Source organism: Eschrichtius robustus, chromosome 20, assembly GCF_028021215.1.
Source record: "Eschrichtius robustus isolate mEscRob2 chromosome 20, mEscRob2.pri, whole genome shotgun sequence".
Taxonomy (NCBI): domain Eukaryota; kingdom Metazoa; phylum Chordata; class Mammalia; order Artiodactyla; family Eschrichtiidae; genus Eschrichtius; species Eschrichtius robustus.
The window spans coordinates 45,086,598-45,099,928 of record NC_090843.1 but is presented as its reverse complement, the minus strand read 5'-3'; the positions used below and the strand labels follow the sequence as shown (position 1 = coordinate 45,099,928).

At 40.8% G+C, this 13,331-nt stretch overlaps 1 protein-coding gene across 6 annotated transcripts in view; it reads left to right on the top strand.

Annotated features, from left to right (window-relative positions):
* The window catches only part of ACACA (acetyl-CoA carboxylase alpha), a 268,183-nt gene that overhangs the window by 131,552 nt on the left and 123,300 nt on the right, over positions 1–13,331 (top strand). For all 6 annotated transcript variants that reach the window (XM_068529919.1, XM_068529921.1, XM_068529920.1 and 3 more), the window contains 5 exons: positions 243–367; positions 7,678–7,791; positions 9,074–9,187; positions 10,204–10,293; positions 12,204–12,322. In XM_068529919.1, the coding sequence (XP_068386020.1) occupies positions 243–367; positions 7,678–7,791; positions 9,074–9,187; positions 10,204–10,293; positions 12,204–12,322 (562 nt within the window). The remainder of the gene's footprint in view (positions 1–242; positions 368–7,677; positions 7,792–9,073; positions 9,188–10,203; positions 10,294–12,203; positions 12,323–13,331) is intronic.

Below are 13,331 nucleotides of genomic sequence, written 5' to 3'. Positions count from 1 at the left end.
GTGAATTGGTAACAGAGCTAGGCTTTGAGCCCAGGTCTTAACACCAGATTGCCTGACTCCTAGCCTAGGGTTGCTTTTACTAAACAACACTGCCAATTCTATACAAATCCACGTAAGAAAATTCTTACGGTATTTCCTCTCACTTCTTACCAGTTTTCTAAGTAGAGACATTAGAAAACAAATAGCATGTAAACGTGAACATTCATACATGGGTGAGGACTACTTCTTTTTGCTGCTTGCAGGTCACTATGACAAATGCGTGTTCGCCCTTCGGGAGGAGAACAAGAGTGACATGAACACTGTACTGAACTACATCTTCTCTCACGCTCAAGTCACCAAGAAGAATCTTCTGGTCACAATGCTTATCGTGAGTACCATTTTTCAGGACCTGTAAGGATGGCTGGTGATACGAAACAAGCATTTCTCCTTGGGACGGCTGTGGCCAGAGGAGAAGCTCCAGTCTTTTGTGATTGTGGGGTGAGTGGGGCTTTGGTTGTAGATTAACAGTTTCTCCTATCTGTCTTTGTCCTTGACCTGAAGGAACCTGCCCCAGTCAGAAAAGGACTGTTCTGCCAATTGTGCATATAATCTTACATGGGAACTCACATCTCTTCACTCTACTTAGAGATGCCCCATGCTTCCTCATTCCTCTTGTCACTAGTGACAGTAGCCGTAAAATTTATTCTTATCTAGCCAGCGTACTTTTCTCTTATAACGCTTGTCTGTTCCACGAATGCTCTCACATCCAAAACTGAATACCAAAAAACAACTGCTGGAAACGTAGTACTGCTCCTCCCCCACCAAAGAAATTTAAATGTATTCCTCATCTTCCGTGGTCCCTTTCTGTTTCACCTACATGGGCATCTAAGCTTGGATTATTGCATTGGTAGTAGATACATGCTTTTGTCCCCATAACCTAGTAATAACGAGAGTCAGTAGAAAGCGGGGAGGAGAGGTGAGACTAGTAAACGTGAATAGGACTGATGTACATGTGACCAGTGGGTAGAATTTTTGTGGACTTAAGGATTTTTAAAGATGATGTGTAAGTTCTCTACTCCTCGGTTTTTCTGGTTGAGTTAATTCTAGGAATCAGAGGACAACAGGACTATTCTTAGAGCCCCTCTACCCCACGAGCAATTAATTTCCTTGCTGCTGCATGTTTGTGTTTTTTGGAGACTATAGGACCTTTTTTGCTCCTGTGCTTTTCTTCCTTGTCCCTTTGTGGAATTGGCATTCTTGGTACCTTAATTCCCCCATTTCTTCTTGGAGGAAAAAAAAAAACTATAAATCCCCACTGCTGTTTTTTATTTCATGGTTCGGAATGAAGGGAAACTATCTACCTCACATCTTGGTTAACAGCAGTGCCACTCACTCAGTTATCTGCCTACCTGGCTAACTCTCAAGGATATAACATTTTTTAGAATAGCCACTTAAAAAAATATGTAATCACAGGGAGAGTTCATTACCTTTGCTACCCTAGAATGGCTAGATGGTGGGGAAGCCAGAAAATGCATTTGAAAGGAGAAAACAATAACAGCGCAATGTAATATTTCAACTTCTCCAAGTGATAGGTTTCGGCAAAGAAGTGATATTATCTATGGCAACCTGCTGATTTTCTTTTTCTCGATCAGAAAAGGGAAGAAATCTCTGACTAATTAGATTTTTTTCCTTAAATTTTGACAAAAGGATTGCTAATTCTCATTTGGGTAAAGCCAAGACTTTCTGGCAGAAAAGGGTAATGATGAGGGTGTGGAAAAATCTGTCAGTTTGGACCTAAAATGGAGTAAAATTTGCCTTTTTAGGAAGCTAGTTACGGTGAGTTTTCACTTTATTATGATTACCTTTTTAAGGACTTAACAGTTTTTATGCACTAAAAATAGACCAAAGTCCAGAATCCTTGGAGCTGCAGAAGAGTAATGATCGTCCAAGACTGTCGCTGGGTTTCTTAAATTCTAATTTGTAAGATATAGGGGCTCGGCTTGCTCCTTTTGCGGAGTGATTGTAAGTAACGCTTGCCTTAAGAATCTCATTATTGGAACACGGAGCCATATTTCCTCTGAGAATTCTGGAGTAGCTTTGAGCTGGGGCTGTTCATTTCTCAAGTAATCACGCTGGTGTGATGGAGAGAGAAAATGGCAGCTGTTCGGAGCTCAGGCCTTCAATTTTCTTCAGAGTCCAGTCACTCAAGTGTGTAATTACACGGGGGGTGCTGCAGGGGCGTTGGGCCCTGTCAGAGAACTGGTTTGAGGCTTTGCTTTCTGCTTTTGCCAGTCAGGACAGGCAGACGCCAATGGGACTCTGACTTGCTGCTGTTCTTTTTTTTCCCCACCTTGTCATCCCGATTACTTCTTACCTGCATGGATAGTACCCAAACTTGCTTTCCAACAGGCTGAGCTCTCGGAGAAAAGAGCTGTTTGTTAGTGTTTGGGTTTAGATGAATAGGATGGGGAGGGGGAGGGGGAGAGGGAAGGAGGGAGGAGGGAGGGGAAGGGGAGGGATGAGGGGGAGGAGGGAGGGGAAGGGGAGGGATGAGGGGGAGGAGGGAGGGGAGGAGGAGGAGGAAGGTTGAAGATGTGAACCAGAAAGATGGATTTGTCCTTTTCTTTATTTTGGCATTTCACATTTATCTTTAAAAAACAAAGGAAAACTTCGTAAACATCTCTAGGCTTTTATATCATTCAATTGCATTTGAAATATCAGTTATTTTGCCCTCATCTCAGAGATTTGGAAATCAAGAAGTTAACTGCTATGCTTGAGCTGAGGGCCAGCTAGCAGTGACTTAGGGAGCAGGAATGCAGGCTGGAAAAGTGCTCCTTTCTGATCTGCCTTCTTTGGCGACGGTCAGGTCCTCCACCCCACATCTGCATTAATGGTGGTAGCTGGGAAAAGCCATTTTAGTTGTTTGGATTACTCTTTCTGTAGTTCTTACTCTCTTTTATGGATAACAACTGGATATGGTAGCATTCGATTCCCCCGGCTGTGTTCTCTGCTGGTTCCCCTTTCTTTGCTTACCTTGGCTTCCGGATCAATGTTATGTGCCCAGCATTCCAATCTCTGCTTTCTAGAAGTGGGACTGTTGATGGCGTGCTTTGCTGAACTAGATGATGATTTCTGGGGCTTTGGAACCTAGGGGGAGGGAATCAAGAAAATCAGGCTTCTGTGAATCAGTGTTGCAGGATATGGGCTGCTCCGAGGAAGCCTTCCTCCCCTCCGGGTGTTAGCATAACTTGCCTACTGGTAACTTGCCTCATAGACTCTCTAGCAAATTTCTTCTAATCTTTTGCTGTATCTGGAGAGCAAAATGTCAAGTAAAATGTTAAAGTCCTATCAAGTTTTCTCTATTTGGAGGAACATTGTGCCACATTGAAAACAAAGTCAGTAAGTTTATTTTTTGAAAGTTCTTCTTATTTCTTAATTTTATAGGAAAAAGCTTAGAACATTGTTTAAGTTTACTTAAGAGATATTTAAGGGACTCTTTAGCCAAATTGAGCAATTTTGTGTCAATAAAAAGTATCAACATTCTCACAGCTGTCTAGATGGCAAAGTATGTATCCTATAGCCACCTTGATTCTGAGTGGTCTTCCCCTCACTACTTCTGTCTTATTTCTGGTGTGGTCCACACGAATGTAGTATAATCCATGCTTTCTTAGGAGTGATGCTGTGCCTGTGAGCCTCTGATTTGGTTCAGACAGAGAGCATTTAAAGTGCCTATCAGGGGCTTCCCTGGTGGCGCAGTGGTTAAGAATCCGCCTGCCAGTGCAGGGGACACGGGTTCTAGCCTTGGTCCGGGAAGATCCTACATGCCGTGGAGCAACTAAGCCCGTACGCCACAACTACTGAGCCTGTGCTCTAGGGCCCGCGCGCCACAACTACTGAGCTCGCGTGCCACAACTACTGAAGCCTGCGTGCCTAGGGCCCGTGCTCCACAACAAGAAAAGCCACCGCGGTGAGAAGCTGGCGCACCACAACGAAGAGTAGCCCCGCTCGCCGCAGCTAGAGAAAGCCCGCGCACAGCAGCGAAGACCTAGCACAGCCAAAAATAAATTAAATAAATAAATAAATAAAATGCCTATCAGCCCCTTCCTTTTTCCTCCCAACATAACTGCAAATAATTTTGTTCAACGTATAAATAATGGAGAAAAGTCCCAGTAAACCCAGGTTTACTGAATAAGGGTTATATTAACATTTCTTGTTTAACCTGTCCCACAACATCCTTGGAAGGTCAGAAATTCTAGCTGTGACTGGAAGAAGCTGCCAGTCCGTTTTTGATACTGGGATTGGTGCCTCATCCAGCTGAACAGTAGTTAATGTCTTGAGAATATTACCCATTACGTCACATTCTTTTCGTTTTGAATTGCCTTCAAATCTTAGGATGCTAAGATCGAGTTGGCTATACTGGGCTCTCCTGGCAGTCAGCTACATAACTTTGGCCACGGTTTTGACGCTGAAGCGTGCTTGTTATATTTCTGCAAATCTGAACTAGTCCTTGTGGTTAGCCCATCTAGGTTAAGAATGAAAACAAGAAATAACTGTGTGGTACCAATCTTAACCATTATTGAATAATTTTCACTTTGGCTTGCAGATTTATGCAGGTAATCCCCAAATCAGGAGGTTTGGGCTCATTAAATGAACCTGCCTCTAGACACTGAGGAAACATAGGCTGACACCATCACCATTTAATGTTACTGTTACAAAATGTTCACCAGAGTTAGACGGTGATGTTGGGCTGTCCAGTTGCCCAAAGGACATCTGTCTCTAGGCCAGAGGGCTGTAAACTTCCTCTTGGATGCTAGTATCTTAGGGTGGGTGGTTCTGATGAATGGAATCATCTTCCATCCCTGGTGGTTTCTTTCACAACTTGAACAGTGTGTTCAGGTCAAGGACAGGAGAGGGTTGAGAAGGTTACACTACACACAATTTTGTATTGCACATCTTTTCCTAAGTACTAATGATGACAATAGAGAAAATAATATTTGAATGGGAAATTTCCAAGTCAGGATAATTTAATGGAAGTAGTGGTTTATTCATACTGTGTTTGATATTTCACATGTCAAAAAGGTTAGGTTTCTGTACTTTATCACAAGGAGTCCAGGAGGATTGTCAGTTGGTGATCGTGAACGAGTAATTACTTCCCTATTATTTTTTCTAGTCTCCATAGTTCACTTTTCTTACAGAAAAGAAGCTTCTCTACCCACTTTCTCACTCCCTCCCTCTCATAATGGAAGGATGAAATGAAAAAGTTTTTTTTTTTAAGTAGTTGTGTGTGTGTGTGTGTTTTAGTTAGAATGTGATCAGTAGTTAGGCAAGATGGTAACTCCATTTTTATTTATTTATTTATTTACTTACTTACTTATTTATTTATTTTAATTTAATCTCAAAAGGTAAACCTGGGTTTCCTTTCAAGGGAAACCAGTCCATATCACATCTGATATAGGTTGGGTAAGGTGGCTAGTGTTCTTATTTTGTTGTGTTGGCTTTTGCTGTTAATGTTGAGACTTTAGTCTGACTATTTGCAGAGCAGCTGAGTTCTATTACCCAGGACATCTCTTAGGTTTTTGAACCTCTCAATGGGTCCATTCTGATGACTGAAGTAAGTACCTCAGAAAAGAGTATATTTTCTCTATTAGGAACATTAGGTAAAGAGGGATTTAGGTAGGAAAAGCTTATCATGGTTTCCCTACCCACAGTTATCTACCTATTCTTTCCTTCTGTCTTGTTATGGCCTTGTCGCTGGTGATTTGATTTGATTTTTTTTTTTTTATATATATATATCATCATCCCATTTCTTTTCTTTTTTTTAAACTATATTTATTTTTGGCTGCATTGGATCTTTGTTGCTGCAGGCGGGCTTTTCTCTAGTTGCGGCGAGCTGGGCCTACTCTTCGTTGTGGTGCGCTGCTGGTGATTTTATTAAAATTCTATTTTGCTCATAAGTTCTCAATAAAAGATGAGACTTGGTTGCATTTTCTCCCTCCTCTTTGCTTTTTCCCCGGGATGGGAGGAATAGGTCCTTCAGTCTGTGACTACGTGCTCAGCCGAGCCCTGGATTTATAATCACTTTCTTCTTCCACTCAGATGAGTGACTCGCCTGCGTTAAACAGGTGAAAACAATACTTGCACTTCCTTAACTATAAATACCATCATGTGGTTTACGACTCTGGAGCACACCTCTGGTTGTGGATTGGGGAACCGGAAAGTATTTCCTGCTTTAAAATGTTTGAGAAGCTGTCTTTCCAGCATACCAGTGTTGAGTACTCCAAAACTGTTTACCCTGTGATGTGGAAAGTGGTAGGGGGTTGTAGAAAAAGCGTTTGGGGGAATGTATATTTGCCCCCAAAGCCAAAAGCCCCACACTTCTATTTGTACTGCACTGGTAAAGGACTGTAAGTAGTATCCCTGAGACGGGGAGGGTTAAAGATGAAATGGAGATTGCTCAAGAAAAAGGCTGATAATCCAGGAAGGAGAAAGATTAAAAGGCAGCAACAGGAAGCCTTTTGGGATCTGGTTGTCTTTCATGTCCTATTCAATAGTGGGGTGGGGGAGAATAAAAATTCACTAAAATATAAAGGCAGTTATTTCAAACTCCAAGTAGAGGGAACTATGCGATGTGGTATTTAAGAACTACTATTACAGATAGCTCTGTAAATTTCAAAAAGGACATTTATAAAAGTGCATCTGCAGTTTTTTCAGCTTAGATGAGAATTACATGGATAATGGATGAATTTAGAGAATAAACTGATACTGCCCTGGAGAAGAAATATTTTTCCCAAAATATGACAGAGTTTTTTTCCTTAAAAGTTTTCAATTTTTTGGAGACAAAGGACCGAAGTCTGAATTACACCATGGATTGTATAGTAGGAGCTTGGTTTTTCCCTCTAACCCATCTAAGGATTCACCATGTTTAGGTATCATGGAATGATTCTTGGTACAGCAAGAGGATAAATGATTTGGGGTATAGAATTGTCAGAATATGAGATGGTGTTTTTATTTAGCGTGTGTTTATAAATGAATAATTTGTGCTTATGTTTCTGTTTTGCACCCTACTGGGATGCTGAACATTTGGTTTGTGGAATGAAAACCACCAGGAGTGTTTCCTTTTGCCTTATTCTGCCTTCTTTCCAAAAGTTGGGAGAGGGAACAGGAAAGCTTTTAGTCCCTATATTATTTAAAACCTCTTAAAACTTTGAGACATCCTTTGTTATTTCTTACCCAGAATCCCTTGACCCCTTTTAATGGTCTCTAATGATTTCTATTGCATGTTTAAAGTCTAGTGTTGATTTATAAAGAAATACATTAGGAATTTAGAATCTGAATGGCTGAGGAATTTGGGCTTCTCCTTGGCAGCAGCTTCCTCTGGGATCTCTCTCTCTCTTTTTTTTTTTTTTTTTTTAATTTTTTTTTTGGCCCTGCGGCATGTGAGATCTTAGTTCCCTGACCAGGGATTGAACCCGCGCCCCCTGTATTGGAATCGTGGAGTCTTAACCACTGGACCGCCAGGGAAGTACCCCTCTGGGATCTCTTTACTACACTGTTTAGGATAAAGGTAACAGGACATTTGCATCTTAGTAATCTAGCTCTGTTTACTTTGTTTTTATTCCCTTTTCCCATTTCAAAGTTCTCTCCACCTCAGTTCTTTTTAACATGGATATGTATGTTCTTTGTCACATTAACAATTAGGATCAGTTGTGTGGCCGGGACCCCACTCTCACTGACGAGCTGCTGAATATCCTCACGGAGCTAACTCAACTCAGTAAGACCACCAATGCTAAGGTGGCGCTCCGAGCACGCCAGGTAAGGACGTGTGTTGGCTGTCCGGAGGGAGGAATGGATGGTTTTCATAGACTGGGCAGTCCTGGATGCAATGAGCTCTTCCTCCAGCACCTTCCAAAGGTCATACAATTTCCCATGTATGTCTCATTGCCCTCAGAACAAACATTCTCACGTGGTATATGTTTTTTAAAGAGAAAGGAAAAGATTAACGTTAAGTTTCTTTAAAACAAGAGCCCTCTAGAAGCTAACACAACATTGTAAAGCAACTATACTCCAATAAAAATGAATTAAAAAAATAAAAGCCCTCTCCCCATTATAAAATCCTGTTATTATTCCCTACCCTTCCTAGTAAACCAGGGTCACGTGGAGGAAAGGAAACTGAGGGAAAGCAATAGGTTTAATATTTCTTACTTTCCACAGGGAGCTTAGAAGCAGGTGAAAACTTTTAAGCGTATAGGAAAAAATCAAGTGTGGAAAGCAAGAAGATAATGAAATGAATCTTAGGTGCTAGCAATCAGCACAACCCCAGAGCAGCCCAGTTTCACCCTGTAGTCTTCATTTCCATTCCAAAAGGTTTCAGCAGGGAAGCCAGGAGTTGGCACTCCCTTTGTGTTCCAGCGCACGGGCGTCGACAAGGAAGCAGCATTTGAAGCTGTTCAGTGACCTTCTGCTTTCTCTACAATTGTATCCATGTCACTGAATTACTCAAAGTTATTGAACCTCTCAGTGACCTGCTGAGGGTATTCAGGTCCTACCGTGTCCCTGTTTGTTTGTGACACTGCTTTCACTCTCCCTGCCCGTCACATGCATTGGTGTCACATCCTGACACCTTCTCCTTGGTACTGAGTACCTGGACTGTCGGAGCAGCTTTTCCTAGTCTTTCCCCTTCAGAGTTGCAAAAGGCTAGCTCTGCTGCATCCACCTTCCCCACAGCTGTTCCCTGCCAGACCTGATTCCCAATTAACAGCTACTCATGCAGTCCCCAGGACGAGCAGCTCTGCAATGGTAAATCACATGCACTGATGGAACTTGATTGAAGCTGTTTTTTCTCCCTCCCCTTCCTCTGCCCCCATGGGAAATTGCTCACAAGCAAATCATGGTGAGAGTCAACTGAGATGCAGTATTTGGTGGCATTGGCTTTATGTTACAGGGCCCAGAAGTTGTTTTACTTGGTCTCTGTTTTATCTTTGATGCCTGCACTTACAGATTTATATTTATTGCTTTTGTATCAGAGCTGCCTAATAGGAGCCTAGAATAATCACTCCCTCAGGAACTTACGCCTTTTATTTTGCTCTCACTCTAGGTTCTTATTGCCTCCCATTTGCCATCATATGAGCTTCGCCATAACCAAGTAGAGTCTATCTTCCTATCAGCTATTGACATGTACGGGCATCAGTTTTGCATTGAGAACCTGCAGGTATACATTATAGCCCTTTTCTGCCACTCTGCACTCTTGTCCCCTTTATTCCCAAGCATAGTTTAAGTAATCAGTCAGTCAATTTTGATTTTCTGTGTAATGAAGTTTCATACCTTGAATTCCTAAAATGTGTTATACTTATTTTTTTTTTTTTTTTCATAAAATGCTGTTAGAATTGTGGCTTAGCTTAAAAATTGAATAGGCCTGCCTTGATAGAAGTGTCCTAATGAAGTCTTCACCTCTTGTGCTTTTATCTAGAAGGTATTCTAGGACAGAATGAAGTGCTAGCACTGGTTGATTTCTGATATTTGAATCAGATGTATAAATAGGTAGTTGTTAGTCTTCTACAGGCAAAGCTACTTAAATAATCATTTAATTTTATTTTAATGCTTACTATTAAGCTTCATACAGAGCCAATTTTATAAAAGAATATTGGCTAATTTTACAGCTAATTCAAAGAACCTTGACTATTATTTTTTAAACAACACCATTTTGTCAGGAATGACTTTCTATTTTTCTACTTGGAAATAATGATAATATTATTATCCCTAGGCAAGGGAATCTTCAGGGTTTCTGTCAGATTTCGTTCTGGGGAAACTAAAGAGGGGGGAAGGATGTTTTTGTCTATTTGGTTCATAGTTGAAATAGAGGGTTCAAATCTATGGCTTACCATAGTGGAGTTAGTGAGACAATATATTAAAAGTTAAGTACGGATATGTGTCAGAAAGGATAATAATAGCCATAAACACTTATATTAGCATATAATTAATCCACTGTTAATGCATTAGTCTAAGAATTTTACGTATATTAACTCTTCAACAGCCCTGTGAGGATAGGTATTCTTATTTTCCCCATTTTGTAGCTGAGGAAGCTGAGGCAGAGAGAAGGTAAGATCGTACATGACCTTCATAGACAAAATTCTTAAGTTTCACTAAATGCTTCAAATGCTAAATATTGTCCATTGGAATTGTTCTCTTATGGATGTAATGGTTTAAGCTTGTCTTTGTACCTTCCAGAAACTCATCTTGTCCGAAACGTCAATTTTCGATGTCCTACCAAACTTCTTCTATCACAGCAACCAGGTCGTGAGGATGGCAGCTCTGGAGGCAGGTTCTCACAGTAACGTGACATGACCTTTTCCTCAGTTTCTGGCTTGACTCCTTTTGTCCATTTGGCTATTGTTATCAGTCCTTTTTCTTTGGCCTTAACGTTGGTTCTCAAGAGTAGAGAACCTTCCTCTTTTCCTCTGAAACAAATGGTCTTGCTTTTACTCAAGTGTGTCAACTCAACTAATCACCAGTTTCTGGGCTCCAATCACAGGAAAATAGCTGCTAGCATTTTTCAATTCTACTTACCAGGTATTTGAATTCTTCCATTTCATAATGATTAGGGTTCCCTGTCAACACAATAAGTGAAAAAATATGTGGCTGATCAGAACAGTACCATTTTGTGATTTGGGCCAAATAAAATGGATTTTAGTTATATTCTGAATTGTCAAGTAGTTCTTATGAACTATTTTGGCATGAGAAGGAAAGTAATAACATTTAATGAACTGTGTTTTAGGTGCTTTATTTTTCTCATTTAATCCTACAATTACTTCATGAAGTAGAAGAAAGTGAGCCTCTGAGAGGTTAAGTGACTTGCCCAAATTCACATGGATAGTAAGTGGAAGAGTTTGCATTTGAACCCAGGTCAATCTGACTCATGACTTTTCTGTTTCCACTATAGCACACTACCTCATTAAGCACAAAAATTGCAGGCCCCAAATACTGCTGTAAAGTTGCCAAGTAGATGTTTTTTTGAAGATGAGGAAAAGGAGTGTCTTCAATGATTTTACGTGATATGATACCACTACAGTCCTTTGCGAGCTCTTTTGGGTTACTTTTTATTTGTATTCTGTGGGGAGACTGTAATGTATGCTACTCAGTAAATATCAAAATTTGAAAATATCTAAGTGTTCTACAGTGCTTTTATGCCGTTTAATGCAAAGTTTCCTGACGTACCTCACATGCTGATGTGTCTCATTTTATGTGCATGGCAAATTAGCTGTGAAGTACATGAGGTTGGACTGATGGGTTTTCCTGAGACGTAGCCTGTTGCTGTTTCTTTGAGTCAAGTTAGTGTATCTGAGATATTATATGTCAAATTATGCCTTCCTGATTTTGCCTAGGATTTGGGGGATATAAACACTGTAAAATCGATTTGGGCCAGTGGGAAAACAGAACAAAGATACAAGATAGTGAAAGAGTTAGACTGTACTTCAACTGTTTCTGTCTTCTGTCTTCACTCCTCAGGTAGCCCAGAATCAGCACCTCTCATTTTTCTCCCTGTTTGCTTTTTTAAAAAATTAATTAATTAAATAATTAATTTATGGCTGTGTTGGGTCTTTGTTGCTGTGCGCGGGCATTGCGTGAGGCTACTCTTCGCTGCGGTGCGCGGGCTTCTTATTGCGGTGGCTTCTCTTGTTGCGGAGCATGGGCTTCAGTAGTTGTGGCTCGCGGGCTCTAGAGCACAGGCTCAGTAGTTGTGGTGCACGGGCTTAGTTGCTCCGCGGCATGTGGGATCTTTCCAGACCAGGGCTCGAACCCACGTCCCCTGCCTTGGCAGGCGGATTCTTAACCACTGTGCCACCAGGGAAGTCCCTCTCCCTGTTTGCTGTTATCTTCTGTTGAAATCATCATGTGTAATGAGTTAATAGTCATGGTTCTGTATACTCTTGTGCTAACTGATCAAACCTTCTCTCGAATTTAGGTCAGTGTGAAGGGTTTATAGCACACCTAGAGGTGTCCAGCAGAGGAAGGGTAGCTTTGTTTCCATTTATAGTCATGGGTATAGTTTTAAGACTCCAGCTTTATTAATTACGCAAGGTATGTATGTATGGGGCTTTGGGACTTGTCACCACAGACCACCTTCTTCTGCATCAGACACCTCTTTTCAGGACTGTCTTTTTCCTGGGCTAACCATCTCTTAGTTTCTGTTTTTAAAGTGTATTTACTGAGGATTACTTTTTAACCAGGTGTATGTTCGAAGGGCTTATATTGCCTATGAACTTAACAGTGTACAACACCGCCAGCTTAAGGACAACACCTGCGTGGTGGAATTCCAGTTCATGCTGCCCACATCTCATCCAAACAGGTGAGTTTGAGCTGGTGTGTGCACCTGAGCCAACCAGAGCTCTATCAGGAGAGTTAAAGGGAGGGTGGGGGTGGGTAATGTGTGTGACCATTATGTATGGTTTTTTAAGCTAGAAATGTAGAGCAGAAAATGAACATGTTTAAACCATGAGAAGAAGAGCCTCTTGGTGTCCATTTCTTTTTTTATTTTTTTGATCTTTGATCTGGAGAGATAAAGTATGGTCTAATTAAGATAGAAGTTTAGGATTACTCCATTCATTTTCTTTTTTTAGAAATTTATTTATTTATTTATTTATGGCTGTGTTGGATCTTCATTGCGTTGCACAGGCTTCTCATTGTAGTGGCTTCTCCTGTTGTGGAGCATGGGCTCTAGGCACATGGGCTTCAGTAGTTGTGACGCACGGGCTTAGTTGCTCCACAGCATGTGGATCTTCCCGGACTAGGGATTGAACCTGTGTCGCCTGCACTGGCAAGCGGATTCTTAACCACTGCGCCACTAGGGAAGTCCCTCCGTTCATTTTTATTGATACTTGTATTCTGTCACTGAGGAGGCATAGTTCTTTCTTTTCTAAGTTGGAAAGAATTTACTGGCATTATACTTGCTGGAATTTGGCAGAAAATCACTTTTTTTTAGCAGTTTAAGTCAATGGAATATAAGCATATTTTGGGTGGAGTGCTTTTCTTTTCTATATGTTTGCTGTAGGTTAAGGTTATACCTGAGTCAATTTCATTATCTCCCTAAAAACAGACACATGAAGTGAGCAGATGAAACCCAGTTTTTAAAAATCACACTTCAGAAAGCAAACATAAATTCAAGTAAATTACTTAAGCCGTGTTAATTCCACTAATTTTCCCTTCCTAAGCCCTTTAAAAAAATACAAACGTACATATGTAAATTTGTTTCCAGTTCAACAGTAATACCAAAGTATTGCTTTGGTTTTAAGACAAAAATACTCTCTTGTAATCTCATTTATTTTTGAAGTTTTCTGAGGCAGTGAAAACTTAGGAAT